Below are 15905 nucleotides of genomic sequence, written 5' to 3' on the forward strand. Positions count from 1 at the left end.
TCTTCTTTCAGATAAAATAACTAATTTCTTGTTGTTGTTTTATCATGTATTTCTTTTGAATGTTCAGAAGACAGCAATATATATTGACGAGAATTCTGTATGAAAACGTTCATTGTGTGCATCTCTCAGTACACCGGCATATGTACTGGACAAAACAAGTTAGGGATATTGGTATTTGTATTATTGATATTGTGTCAGCATGTCAATGAATATATAGATCATTATTCAAAATTTCTAAATTTGCATATATCCCTAGCTGTTTTTGCCCAGTATATAATTATATCAGCAATGACACCTGGTATTTATCACAAAGCTACCGTCTAAAGTTTCATACCCAGATTTATGTGGTATATCTGTTTTCGGCAGATTATTAGTTTAATTAAGTGAATGATATGTGTGTTCATGCCGCTCTGTAAGCATGCCGACTTAAATCACGGCGTATCGGGTTAAAGGCAAGGAGAAACCTCTTGTGATGTTGGTCACAGGCTTTTACCACATTTTGAAAAAACCCAGTAGCACTGATTTGGTGGTGATGGTAATCTGATCGAATTCAAGATTCACACAATCCTAGCAAGCGTTTGGACAGAGCTCTCATCGTAAATTATCCGGCGTCGTACGCGAGTAAGCCCTCCATGGTGCACACGGTTTCAAGGATGAATTGTGTGATGCGAGAACAACATTGCCATTCAAATAATTCACAACATCTAACCTGACTATGCGGATTTAATGACAATGGTATACATATCTCCATGTCTTGTAAAGATTTATGGGGCCACAAACGTCAGCGTGAATCCATGATATTACATGCTTCTCCAACCTGAGAGAAAGTTTCGTCCTTGCCGTGAGACAGTTGTAAGAGGGGCATGGACTAGCATGTCAACTGTCGTTTCATGCCTAACTGGTTTCCGCCCACTATTGTACACAAGTGAGAAATCAGGGAGTTAGTATTACCTGAAGACATCACTGAGAGATTGATTACTTTTTAAAGGTTGAATTCATTTTCGAAGCTTCAGAGGGAGGAATAACATTTTGTGTAGACATCTGTGGTATTGGTTTCCCAACCTGTGGATGAATCACATGCCATCAAATCGACAGGCAACATACCATAGTCATCCTCTGAAGTATTTCTTTGTTGAGTCAAAAGACTGTTTGCAAGTTATTGGGAGCTTATCTTGTACATGTTTTGACTGTTGTCCCTGTATAAATTGTTTGTTTGTTTGTATTAAAACAGCTTTGGGGAATTTGAAAAAGACCCCACGGGGTTTTTAAAAGAGATATCACGATTTTAATGTCAAACATCTACGTCTTTAAAGACGTACCTCGTTGTGTCAAATATATCAAATTATTAAGGCGACTCCCCCTGGTTTTCGTGAAATATTATGTTTTACTTATTACTGGTATTACTATATTAATGTGTCTTTGGAAACTAAAGGAAACATTACTGTGCAAAATAATAATTTTATAATGATGCTTTGCTATGTTTGGTCGGCGAATTTTCAAACATGATATGATCACACGTTACGTTGAGAAGGAGAGGTGATATAGAGATGTAGTGCCATACCTAACCTTCCCCTACAGTACGCTTCGCGTCAAACCGGGGAAAGGTCCCGTAATCTTTATGTACTCTGAAATATGTCAACTTGTACTTTGATTTACTTTTGTACTTACTCGGATTACACAATCAGGTGTTGTAACTCTCGAGTGTAAGTTGACGGGAGAAGTACCTGATATATGTCTGTAAGTATTTTGACTTACTCGGATTACACAACCAGGTGTTGTAATTCTCTAGTGTGAGTAGACGGAAGAAGTGCCTGATATATGTCTGTAAGTGTTTTGACTTACTCGGATTACACAATCAGGTATTGTAATTCTCAAGTAGAAGTAAACGGGAGAAGGATCTGTCATGTTGTTATCAGATTTCATGTATGTCAGTTAGGACTTACTCGGACCGGTGAGGTTACACGAATGTCCTTTACAATTCCGTATAAGAAGACACATACATTTCTTGGTCTATTTAAGCAAAAACATTTGTGATAAACTACAAACACTCTAAAATCTCAAACACATTTTGCAAAATCTCTAAGCAGAAACGTGTGTTTTCTCCTAAGATCATTTCATATAGTTCGCGGAAAAAGCCAGGTCCACTGAGCTTTAAATCACGTTGTTTACTAATGCGGACTGAGATATCGGCGAGGGGCTCACGTGGTTTACTGAGAAGATCTGGATCTGAGAAGCCAATGAAGGTTTTAATCAAGGCACTCGGTCCTAATACTTCCCATCCAGTTAACCTGACGTATAACACAATATCAAACACGTCAACGACGGAGAATACTCCGACTCCATTATCGGCTGACTCCGAGCGCAAGAGCCGAAGACAGTTCCGAGCACAAGAGGTTAAATGGCAGTCAGTACTACATGAGTGAATAAAGAAAACACCTTCAGTTTTGTGAAGATGTGCGCCACACTGATATGTAGTTTCATGTTGTAGTAAGGTAGTGACTGAGTGAGCTCTACGCCGCTTGTAGTATTATTTTAGCAATGTAAAGCCGGGGGACACCAGATATGGACATCACTCGATGTAACGAACGAACACTTAAACCACTAGGCCGACCCGTGAATATCCGGGGTAGAATAGGTGTTCAGAAACCCAGGCTTGCTACAAAAGGCGACTGTGCTTGTCGTAAGAGGCGACTAAAGGGATCAGGTGGTCAGACTCTCTGGCTTGGTTTACACATGTCATCGGTTCCCAATTGCGCAGATCGAAGCTCGTGTTATTGGTCACTATACTGTCTGGACCAGACTCGTTTATTTACAGACCGCCGTTATATAGCTGGAATTTTGCTGAGTGAGGTGTAAACCTAAACTAACTCACTCACTCACCCACTCACTCACCCACCCACCCACCCACCCACTCACTCATTCACTCACCCACCCACCCACCCAACCAACCAACCAACCAACCAATCAATCACTTAAACCACCAGGCCAAACCTGCGTCAATTTTATCGACAGGAAACCACTTAACGGAGTGAACCTCTATCACAGTTATCATACTCCTGGCACAAGATATCGCACGCGCACTCCGGTGTAGATATCTTGGTATCTTGATGGACTGTCTCGGTTTTGCCTACATTTGGCAATCATGGAGACATTTAGATGACAGTTGTATGTTAGCTTAGTTCATTTGTATGAAGAATAATCATTTATTAACACTGAGAATGTATTATATTACTATTGTAACTATTATATTCCACTGAGAATACCAACTTATACTATCTATGATATTCTTTTCTGACAGACTTACAGATGTAGTAAGTATCAGGTGATTATGCAATTTGAGTATTCTGTTGTTTCGAATAATCACATTACTTCGAATAAATTTCGTTTACAGATAGATACACATCACTCTGTTATAAAACCATGGTAAACGCGTGCTCTAGTTTCCCAATGATGGTACCAAAATAGGAAGGTATTTGCTGTCAACTGATGAACTTCAAGGCAATATTACTTTACATTCCAGTTTTGAGGGTTTAGCGGTAAAGACAATAATCTATTCATATTACCATTATGTGAATGCAGTTATCGTTGAACAAGAGTATCTTTCCTGTCATACGTGGATAAGTCGTACTATTACTCCCTCGTTTGGTATTAAGACCACTGATGACTATCCTCAGAGGTACTTAGGTTTCAGTTTGAATACAGCCCTAAACGGCGCGTTATTTTCTTTGTCAGTTTATTTTCAGCTCTGCCACAAGGTGTATCTGTATGTAATAACGCTAGTCCTTAGTAAGCCTGAAATAGTAGTTCTTACTTGCTGTAGTTCCCTGTAGCAAGCAGAAATATGAACACACGATTACACTGGTAATAGCGTTCTTGAAGCTAGGGCTGCTACAGATATATCTGTATTGGGGGAAGATAATCGGGTGTAAATTAGGTCGATGTTGGCATGGCATTGCTTTGTATTTATTCTGAGAGGAATAATAGACTCACCTGTCAGTGGTGTCTATTTTCAGCTGCAATAACCATGGTGTTATGTATAGAATGTAGTCTGTAGTTATATAAAGAACTGTCACGGAGATGAGACGACTGCAAGTGGTAAGGTATAGGGTTGTATGGGCAAATACGTCCCTTCTGAAGCCTGTTGGATTACGGGTTGGATTCCAGCATTGTCAGTGCAGACATACAACTCTTGTTTGATCTCACAATATGGCGGCAATTTATCCTATAAGGCCGACTTCCGTATAAGCATTTATGGACGTTTTATTCTGTACCTTGTCATAACACATTTCCATCACGTGGCCTTTGATGAAGAACGGTATACGAGATTACATTTGCATTAGTGTTAATGATAATTAATTTCAAATGAGGCAATAGAACGCAAAGGAACCATTACATAGTTCGTTTTATACAATGGCCAGCAGCTGAGGGAATGGTGTAAATCCAGCTGAGGTCCATGCCAGGTAGCAAACGCACAGTAGGCCCCCATAGTCCTTTGTATCGTCTATTATATTGTCTCTGGCATGGTGATCTACCTTCAGTCGTTGACGATCTACAGCTTGTTTTTATATCATGTATTATCCAAATATTTCTATTAGTTTTAACTTCACATGCTAGTTTTAATTCGAATAGTGATAGTGTAGTTGTTTTACTGTCATTTGACGACAGGCTTTATCAAATATGCATGTTCTATATAATAGTCAAATTTGGTCTGGTCACGATATGACTTAAACATTGCCGACGTGACGCTATATATCCTGGAGAACATAGGTTAGGGATATTGGTATTTTTATGGTTGATATTTTATCAGTATGTCAATGAAAAAATACATCATTATTCATAATCTGAAAGCTTACATATATCCCTAAATATTTCTGTCCAAAATATTAACTCACTTACTAACTCACTAGGTCGTTTTAACCTTTGTTCTATGTACGGATTTCAGCTGAAATACATAGAAATCCTGTTCGTTACATCCGTCAATTTGTTGTAAGCACATATGCTTCTATTCATCCTGTGATGTTATCGACTTGCACAGCCTTAGCCACCATGCCTACTCCGATAGGATTATTGAATTTACAATCAAGATTAAACGTTTCAAGTGCTGTCACTTAAGTGAGATTAAATTCCATTATCTACTCAGGGTTAATACATTTATCATATTATGAAAGCTGTAAATGTGTTTTAAACCCCATGATAAACGTACATTAATCTCAAGATTACAGGCTTATGTGTAGGTACTTATGTTTTAATTGACGCCAAACCCATGCATTGTGAATATATGTATACTGACGGGTACTTGAAGATCGCTAAATCAGGCACAGATGGTGGCGACTTATTTCGTTCAGTTTACTATCTCAGTATTAACGTATTCTGTTACAGTTGTGTATGCCAAACTACAGTGTATGTGGCGTTTTATATAATAGGTGACTCGGTTTTCAGTAATACATCTGATTATCGAGGATTTGACTGCCAGGATCTTCCTCGTGAGTTTCACCTTATCAACGTCTACGTCAACGTCAACGTCTCTTACATGAACCTCACGTAGCTCACCTTCGGTTTAAATGGTTGTTAAAGCCTCCTCACTCTGATGTTTACCAGATGAATGTCTTGGCTACTGTGCATGGCACGTGGATACCTGACAACACTCGATTCCCCAATCCTTGGATGCCTGACAACACTCGATTCCCAAATCCTTGGGTGCCTGACAACACTTGATTCCCAAATCCTTGGATGCCTGACAACACTCGATTCCCAAATCCTTGGATGTCTGACAACACTTGATGACCAAATCCTTGGATGCCTGACAACACTTGATTCCCAAATCCTTGGATGCCTGACAACACTTGATTCCCAAATCCTTGGATGCCTGACAACACCTGATGACCAAATCCTTGGATGCCTGACAACACCTGATGACCAAATCCTTGGGTGCCTGACAACACCTGATTCCCAAATCCTTGGATGCCTGACAACACCTGATGACCAATCCTTGGGTGCCTGACAACACCTGATTCCCAAATCCTTGGATGCCTGACAACACTTGATTCCCCAATCCTTGGATGCCTGACAACACTTGATTCCCCAATCCTTGGATGCCTGACAACACTTGATTCCCAAATCCTTGGGTGCCTGACAACACTTGATTCCCCAATCCTTGGATGCCTGACAACACTTGATTCCCAAATCCTTGGGTGCCTGACAACACCTGATTTCCAAATCCTTGGATGCCTGACAACACCTGATGACCAATCCTTGGGTGCCTGACAACACTTGATTCCCCAATCCTTGGATGCCTGACAACAATTGATTCCCCAATCCTTGGATGCCTGACAACACCTGATGACCAATCCTTGGGTGCCTGACAACACTTGATTCCCCAATCCTTGGATGCCTGACAACAATTGATTCCCAAATCCTTGGATGCCTGACAACATTAGATGACAGATACATTCTTATTCCAGTAATGCTGAATGACGTGAACCATATTGAGACAAGAATGGAGACGAACCATTTTAAAACGAGAAAGGAAAAGAACTCAAAGTCAGTAGTTTCTGATAAATATATTGATGAACAGCATCACATAAACGACGACGACGATGATGATGATGATGATGATGATGATAACATACTCAGATTAAGTACTGGCACTTACTCTAAAGACATACCGGGTGCAAAACGCTATCCGTAATCATCCAGGTTTATTCAACTGAAACCTTAAATAAATGTGATAAATTGGATTAATGCCTCGTGTTGAAGCGCTACTACAGTGTCCCCGTCGTGATATCACAGGAATATTGTTAATAGCCGTGTAAAATCATATCCATTCATTCACTCACCCATATCCCCTCCAGGCAATTGCAACCAAATGTATAATTGTTTTCGCCATCAGATTGTTCCAGAAAGACTCGCATGCGTTTGCTATGAACCCTTTACTGTTAATCAGTTAAGATACACCTGCCAGTACAGTTTAGCATACAGTCGTAGAAACACAGAACTGACAATTGTTCTTGAGTCGGTCTTATCCACAATCCCACGGCCAAACACTTGCCTCTGTAGAAGCTGCTTATCACAGCAGGGGGTCTAGGGAATATTAGGCGAAGAAGAGGATCAACCGGGGCGTTATGACCCTTTAAGACTGACCAGCAGAAAATTAGGGGCAGGGTTACCTGGCCTTGGGGCTAATCCTAATTCTTGGGCTTCAGCTACCTCGAGACCAAGTTAAGATGACTTCATGCTCATTCAGGGCTCGTTTGTTAAAGGTACGTGGCCCAAATTGAGGTTCCCGCATATTTAATCTCAACCAAGCAGTGCAGGTTCAGAGACCTAGTGTCTGAGATTCATTAACCAGGTCTAGCGTTGCTAAATGATGCTGAGAAGAGATGATATCTACAAAACGTATTGTGATGTGGACAACTGAACGAGAAGACTAGTGGGGGAGATTAAGGGAGGGTGGTCGACATACTTTCAAAGAACCAATCTCAACATCACATTCACGACTGTCGGATGATCGGTATGTTGAACCGACTGTGGGGCTAGTGAAGGCGTCTCAGATGAAGGTAGAAAGTGCGTGTGACAAACCCACGACACAGGTTTCATTAAAGGTAATGATGATCCAGGTGGAGAAGGTTGGGACGTGACAGTTGTTTGGCGAGTTGTAACACACGGTGTTAAATGTGTTAGTTTCACTTGTTTTATAGGTGCTATGGTGTTTTATGAAAGGATTTCAATGCAAATCAACTGTTTAACACGAAAGATGGATTTTAATGGATAACGTATTGAGTGTCAATCGTTTTGAAGCAGCATTTTGCGTCTGTGTCTGATAAAATCCTTTGTGTGGATAGATTTACAACGTAAGCATCAGAGAATAATCAGTTTCGATTAGCTGGCGAAAGGGGTACGTCGCTTGCATCAATATTTCAGCTTATATCACCACAGGGACCAGAGATAGCATACACGTTGTAACCATCTCGGGAAACGATCCTGGATCTCCGGCTTGAGAACAAAAACATCACACATGTATGCTTAGTGATGTGTAGATAATTTAACTGAAGCTGTTGTTCTGTCTGGTTTTGTGATCATCATTTAGACTGAGAACATTGGATCTGTTGCAATTGGGTATTGTGTAGTTGCTATCTGAACCTCATTTGTCCTGTTATGTTATTATGTGTTCTCAGGAGCTGTGGCATTATGAGGCAATGATGAAGGAAAATGTCATCTTACTGTATCACATTCATATATCTTTTTATATTTTGAAAGGTTTTATTGTTGTGTTCGCTACGCTCTGATTGTTTATCAACATCATTGTATATAAAATGTCATCATTCGTACCTTCCAATCTTACATGATGCCTGGGAATGTTATACTTTATATCCCCTGTTGTTAGGAGTGTGTGAACGCATGAAATGAATAAAAGGCCACCAAAAACGTAACGACCAAGATCCACAAGCTCGCTTTGTGTCACACGAGAAGAATCATGTTTACTTGCTACAGGAAGCGCCTTTCTGTAATTGGCTTGTAAAAAAATCACTTCAAAGTTAAACTCAGCCTGATCGATTGTGACACAGTCATTATGTTTTTTTTTCATGCATGTGGCCGGACTCGGTACGAGATTAGTCAGGAGAATCGCCTGTAGTTTTGTGTTGGTGACATAAATGGACACCGTCGATGCGTCGGGCAGCTTGAAACACGGTTATCCCTACACTCAATGGATATTATATAAGAAAGGGATTTTATCAGCTAACATCCCTACTACACATTGTTTCTGTGGGTGTATGTACCTGATACACACAGGATATAACGTTTTCCATTGTGTTAAACTATTTTTGTTATTCATAATTACAACTGGGCATGCTTTGAAAATATATGATCATATAGCTGTATTCCTTTACTTTACAAGTCAGCTAGTCATTTCACGCGACACATTCTAATAATTTTGATTATCGAACGACTTACCCTGAGTGAGTGAGTGAGTGAATGAGTTACGTTTTACGCAACACTTAGCAATATTCCAGCTATATAGCGGCGACCTGTAAATAATCGAGTCTGGACCAGACAATTCAATGATCAAAAGCAGGAGCATCGATCTGCGCAAGTGGGAACTGATGGCATATGTCAACGCAGTCAACGAGCCTGACCACCCGATCCCGTCAGAAGCCTGTTACGACAAGCATAGTCACCTTTTATGGCAAGCCTGGATTGCTGAAGGCCTCTACCTTGGACCTTCACGTGTCCTTGCCCTTTGAAGGAGATGCTGAGTGGATATTACGGCATAGGATGTGAGGTTTCTCCGAAGTGCGATGCTCCACTCCAGCTGCCTCCAGCCTATCCGTGTTTTATGTTATTCATATTACTGTGTTTTTGACATTGTTCTTAAAACTGTTTGCAAGTAACGAGTAACACACTTAACTATCCGACTCCATCACGATTCGGGAATAACCTGTCAAGATATGATTTTTATTTAATGTGCACCGTTTTGTGATATTAGTTGTGATCTCTCGTTCTTCTGATTCACTATTTGTTTATGAAAGTTATCGATGCACGATATGGATCTATATTGCTTCTTTAAGAGTACGTTCAAAATGTTGACTATATTTAACGTATGACTGTATGACTGTTTATGTTTAGAATAACTGGTCATTCTGGGTCTGTTACCTCCTACCAATAATGATTGTATTGGCATTTCTGAAGCTCCATCATCATTTTCAAATGCATGCACACGGAACGGATCACTTACCACGGTGGTCATATTGCAAGAGACATAACAGTAAAAACGGCACATGAAACATCCTTGACCTTGTATTCTCTGTGGGCATTTAGATAAACGAGCAAGATCCCCGTGATTTAAATGGTTGTTAAATTCTATTTCTTCTTGGTTTAATTACAGTTCTGGGAATAGCATCTACTCACTGTTCTAAATGGGCGGTCGGAAGGAAGACACAGCCAAAATGAAAGAAAAACGACGCCCTCTGTCCATTATAGAGGAATTCGAAAACAAGGACGATATCTTATCTGCCTCAGACACCCGGAAGTTCTCTGTACCTAAAATTGTGATTACGTCAGAGAATGGCGAGCTTACGTCCGATCTCGCTCAACTGAAGAAGACAGCCACGAGACTTAACCTAAGCACTCGTAGGGAGAGTTACATCGCATGGCGAGCGGAACATATCGACAAACAACACAAAGTCCCTAAACCAGTGCTGAAGGTTGACCACGACGAGAGACTCACTGCAGAGCGTAAGAAAAAGATTGATGATGCTTTGGAGTGGCTACGCAATGAGCTTGTGAGTATTTATTGTGATGATTTGAATACATATTTGTACTGACGATACAGATTCGACAGTTATCGAGTTAACATATGAAACACTCTTGGTTGATGTACGACCATATAAACCTTATAAAATACCACTTGACAGGACTATATAGATTAAAATACATGTGTATCACTTTGGAGTAAATTAAGTATTTTATAGGCATCAGGGGCGGATGCGGCTATTTTTTTGAACAGTGGGAATGCACAGTTCATTTTCACATTTTTTCACGAGAGTTTCAATGGTCATTTGAAAAATATTTCAGGACAAAAGCATTGAGGGGGGACCCTTGTAACCCCCTCGGGATCCGCCTGTGGCCATGCGCTATTGACGCCTCACTCTGCAATATTCCAGCTGTGTGGCGGCGGTGTGTAATTAATCGAGTCTGGACCAGACAATCCAGTGATCAACAGAATGAGCATCGATCTATACAATTAGGATACGATGACATGTGTCAACCAATTCAGCTAGTCGAACCACCCGATCCTGTCAGTCTCCTTATGACAAACATGGGATGCTGAATATCAATTCTAACCCGGATCTGTAATATGGATATGTATACATTGTGATGTCGTCCCCGGTCTTAACGGTCACTAACATAGACAGTACATTAAACCATGTCACAGTTGGACGAAGTGCGCTTACAATATTCAACAAACTTGGTGTTATTGCGTCTGTTTCACTCGCAAAAGTACGTAAATATCCAGGGAACACATAATTAATTTCACATACAAAATTGCGGTAGGCATGTTGCAGTTGCAGTGCAGCCAACAGTTATGCAGCGAGAAGGGGGGGGGGTTAATGAAACTTGCACTGAGCAATAGTATAGCTAAATAGTGACGATTTGTAAATAGTCGGGTCTAGATCAGACAATCCAGTGAACAACAGTATGAGCATTGATCCACGCCACTGGGATACGATGGCATGTGTCAACCAAGTCAGTTGGCCGGACCACCCGATTCCTTTTGTTGCCTCATACGACAAATATGGGCTGCTGAAGACCAATTCTAACCCGGATGTTTACGGGTTAGAAATGTAAGGGCTGAGGTACATTGAAAAGAATCTCTTTCGTATGCACATACATGTCCGATTTCACTCGACAGAAACTCCCTGTGTAGCAAACACTGTTATGGACATATTTGTTTGTTTTTGCAGCAAGAGATGCGATCCCAAGATCAGCAGATTGCACGACGACTGTTGTCTCTCCGCCACGACATACACCAACTTAAGCTCCAAAGAAGCTGTGCGGAGCATCAGGAGCTGCTGGAGGATGCGCAGTCGGAGCTAGAAGAGCTTGAGGAGCTGCCAGATGTCCTTGACCTTCCTGCAGACTGTCTCAACAACAACCCCTATAAACACCTAGGAGTCACAAGGATGAACCTTAGTACGAGACGTTTCTCTACTTGCTAAATACTATTTGTGTGTGAAATACTGTGATGAAAGGGGTTTTGTGTTGGAATCCCCATTTGCATCATTACCTGCAATCTAAATAGTCTGTGATGCTGGTCCTTTAGAAGGTGCTTTGGTAACTGTTACAGTGTGTGTTCTTGACGGCAGTGTTTGGTACAGTTTCTTCTCAGGAAGTCTTAAGGAACCTGTGCTCTAAGTGTATTCTGGGACAGACTGTGTTCTTTGTTGAATCTGAGTAGGCTGCCTTCTCATCCAGAATAAGCGCTGGACATCTTGTTTGATGGAAAGGAATCCTTAGGTAGTTTGTGTTGGGGACAGTACGTCTTTTAGAATTATCTCTGTGTTCTACTTGAAGTCTTGGACAAATTGTGTCCTTGGCAAAGGCAGCATACGACGATGGATGACTAAGGCAAACGTGTCACCCACAGATACTACCACCAGACACCCATTGTGGGCCCCAGGAGCTGTGGTTGATGTAACAATGTGGTAAAAGTGATGTCTTAAGCAGATTACACTGGCTCCTACGTGTTGGGAAGTGTTAACCTACATTCCACCTATGATCGTACCTTGCGTCTAGCGGGGTTAACCTTTGACATTCATGTAGTCTGACGTGATGATATGTTTCCATTATGACAGGACAGCGTTGGTTTGTAATGTGTGCTTCTGTGTTAAGATACGGCATGACTCCCGCCTGGCTGTAGCATCACACTGGTGGTGGATATAGTAAGAATGCATGGCGTAACGATCAAGTATATGTGGGTACAGTTATCGTGTATGGTTCGTACATATACACTGCACACTGATCAAGGAACAAGTATAGATGTTTATGGTTAAGATGCATGGTATGCACACACAGTGCTCACTGTCATCAACGATGAAGTATATGTGGACAGAGTTAAGATGCATGGTGTACGCATACACTGCTCGCCGTCGTCAACAATCAGCAATACGTGGGCAGAGTTAACATGCGCGGTGTATACACACATTGCTCACTGTCTTCACTATGTAGGGATGTTCAGTTAATATCACGATGGTGTCCAAGTCAGTGTATCTGCTTCCAGTTCAAGACTTTCCCAGTTGTGTTCACCTGGCGTTCATACGACGGATACACGACCCACAGCGGGTTACACAAACCCTGTAGGAGGAGATTGATCAGACACACACAGTATTTCATTCCTTTGGAGGTGTTTCATGTTTCATCTTCGGACAGTCCCAGTCAGTACCTACATAACATTGAATATACATGTCCTGTACCTGTCTGTGCCTCCACACAGTGTTGTACATAGAGGCAACTGGAGACTCAGTCGTGGGTCTGCAGAGTACTGGAAATTGTTGAGGGTATATATTTCAAAATATGTGAAGGAACGTGAGTATGATTAATGGACTTTCAATTTTGATTCCAAACACTGTTTCCCGGTTTTGCAAATGCTTGCTCAAACTTTTCGTCTTGAGAACACTACCATATAACAATGACAAAGCCACGTGATTCCAACTGTCTAATCAATTATCTCGATATCCTTGAACAGGATATTTCGAAAATTACACCCTCGTGTTTGAGTGCACAAAGGTGCTCGCTCAACTCCCTGTTAACGATGCGTGACGACCGTGTCTCGGTGACAATTCGCGTTAAGTTCATGATAATAAAACTCCAAAAATAAAAAAACCCAAAAATAACAGCAGATTTTACGTCGGAAAATATGAAGCCCTCATATCGTTTCCCCTGCAATGCTACGAGGGATTATAGAAACTAAATAAGTCCACTGGACCTGGCGATTCAAACGACCTCGTCTGAAACTGGCACAAGCCAAGTGTGAAGCAAAACCATTTATGTCTGCTTACTCACAGACTAAGAAGGATATCAGTGAAGAACTTTATAGCTTACCCTAATTAGACAGACACACTAGCTCAGCTTCTCGGTAGATTCTGCACAACATCATGTTCAGTCTTGGTGCCAACGTGGCGCTTTTTAGCTTAAAGTTTTCAGACAATCGTACTGCAGTACTATAATCATTTAAACCTGTTTTGTTCGACTGTGTCCACAATTGTCATCATAGAGCATACGGGTATTTAGATAACCTCATTGTGGATGTCCTGGAAGCTTCAGAATATCCAGTTACTTACTACATGATATTCTCCAGGTAACACCACCTCTGTTTGCAATACTTCATAAAGTAACTATCGGAACGTTTTCGTCATGTTCGTGGAAGCGTCAGTAATTGTACAGGTCACAGGTATGCATGAAATGGAAGGGATGGGAGAGTAGAAGGTTGGGGAGGGGGAACATGTAGAGTTCATGAAGAGTTGAATGTGTTTTTAAGGCGCTGTTTGCAAGACTACAGCTATAAGACAGCGATTTAATCAACTATCCTCAATACCAGTGTTGTTGAGGTAATGGACATTAATCAATTAACTAAACTGTGATCACGCGGTCCAGTTTTCAGTTGTCAAACAACCAACTACATATTTGTAACTGAAGACATATTCTGCACTGGAGTGCACTGGACAACAGTTGGAATTGGAGACATTACAAATTCTGTCCAGAAATTACCATTTAAAAACAAACATACTGATTAAATCACAATCAGCAGGAATGTTGCTTCCATGGCAGCCCGATGGGTTAACGTATGAAGTCGAAGGGAAAAAAATCACAGAAGATCAAACACTATCATGACTTTGAGATACGTAAAAGAGAAAAGTATGTATTTTATTGACGCTTCTATAGCTTTCTAATGTTTCATGTTGGTCATCGGAGCTGTGTTTGCATCAGGTATCAGGTCAACGCTACATTTATGCTCAGTTGAAAGATGAATATACTTTGCAAATAATTTAAATAACTGTAGACGAAGAAGACGATACACCTGCAAGAACCACAATGCCTCTCTTCATAACAGGACTTATGAAGATCCGGGTTAGACGTGACCTTCAGCAACCCATGCTTGTCATAAAAGGCGACCAACGGGATCGGATGGCCAGGCTCCCTGACTTGGTTGACACGCCATCGTACCCCATTTGCGCAGATTGATGTTCATACTGTTGATCCCTTGATCGTCTGCTCCAAAATCGATAACTTACAGACCGCAGCCATATAGCTGGAATATTGCTGACTGTGGCGTAAAACTACACTTGCTCACTTCATGACAGGACCATTTCTATAACAAAGTGAACTGTCCTGAAAAAATGGCTTAAACGGGGCTTTGTCAAGCGCAGTTTCATCAGATAATAATTTGTAAGCACAGAACGATACAATTGTATATTGGTAGGCAAGTCAGGATGTAGCGTATATGTACTTGTTGATTTAAAGATTTTATTTTATGCAAGAAACATTTACATACATGTATTAAGCCCGATTTCTAATCGGATCTTTGTGAATGAAACTGTTAAAACTTTAGTTGATACAGAATAAATCATAAATTGATATACAATTCATTCCATATACGTTCAATCATCTATTTTGTAATAACCTGTACATATGTTAAATATGATGTATATTTATGTAGTTATGTATTATACACATGGAATCAGAAGAATAATAAATATGTTTTTTATACGAACCATTGGTCTTGAAATATTTTTGAAATTATTTTGCTTATACATGTTTTACTTTGAAACAGGAAACCTCGTTCTGATGCCACATTAACAGTGATTTAACTGACTGGACACGGGTGTCAAATTGGCTTTGAACCCTTTCTGCGCACTTTCAAAACTTGTCACTAACAGCATCATCTGGCCCTCTGTCTATTCTCATTTCACCTATATTGTGATTTTGGGTTTGTCAGCACCGTGTCCGCGCTGTAGCCGAAGTCACTGATCTTCAAGGGGCGATGGGGCAGCTTAGTGGTTATAGTGTTAGCTAATCACGCCGTAGGTCCAGGTTCTATTCCCCACAAGGTACAAAGTGCGAAACCCATGTCTGGTGTCCCGTTTCATGGTATTACTGGAATACTGCTAAAAGCGGCGTGAAGCTAAACTCACTCACTTCATCACTTTCGGTTTTCCTTCCTCACCATAAATAATTGTTCAAGATGGCGTTAAACCCAACCCACAATCTAACATACAATGTCAGTTTAGATTTTAGATATCATAATCAAATCTCTTAATCCGTGGTTTCTTGTTGTTTGAGTCAATGTTACATCTGCATGTGAACAGTCGAATGTGACTGGTCATACCAACTAGTGTTGATAGCAAAAG

At 40.8% G+C, this 15905-nt stretch overlaps 1 protein-coding gene across 4 annotated transcripts in view; it reads left to right on the forward strand.

Moving 5' to 3' along the window:
• LOC137277657 (protein FAM167B-like) overlaps window positions 1–13380 on the forward strand; it is a 284520-nt gene extending 271140 nt beyond the window's left edge. For all 4 annotated transcript variants that reach the window (XM_067809502.1, XM_067809501.1, XM_067809499.1 and 1 more), the window contains exons 2-3: window positions 9884–10280; window positions 11463–13380. In XM_067809502.1, the coding sequence (XP_067665603.1) occupies window positions 9915–10280; window positions 11463–11717 (621 nt within the window). In that variant the 5' untranslated portion in view covers window positions 9884–9914 and the 3' untranslated portion in view covers window positions 11718–13380. The remainder of the gene's footprint in view (window positions 1–9883; window positions 10281–11462) is intronic.
• Window positions 13381–15905: the final 2525 nt, after the last annotated feature.

Source organism: Haliotis asinina, chromosome 3, assembly GCF_037392515.1.
Source record: "Haliotis asinina isolate JCU_RB_2024 chromosome 3, JCU_Hal_asi_v2, whole genome shotgun sequence".
NCBI classification, from domain to species: domain Eukaryota; kingdom Metazoa; phylum Mollusca; class Gastropoda; order Lepetellida; family Haliotidae; genus Haliotis; species Haliotis asinina.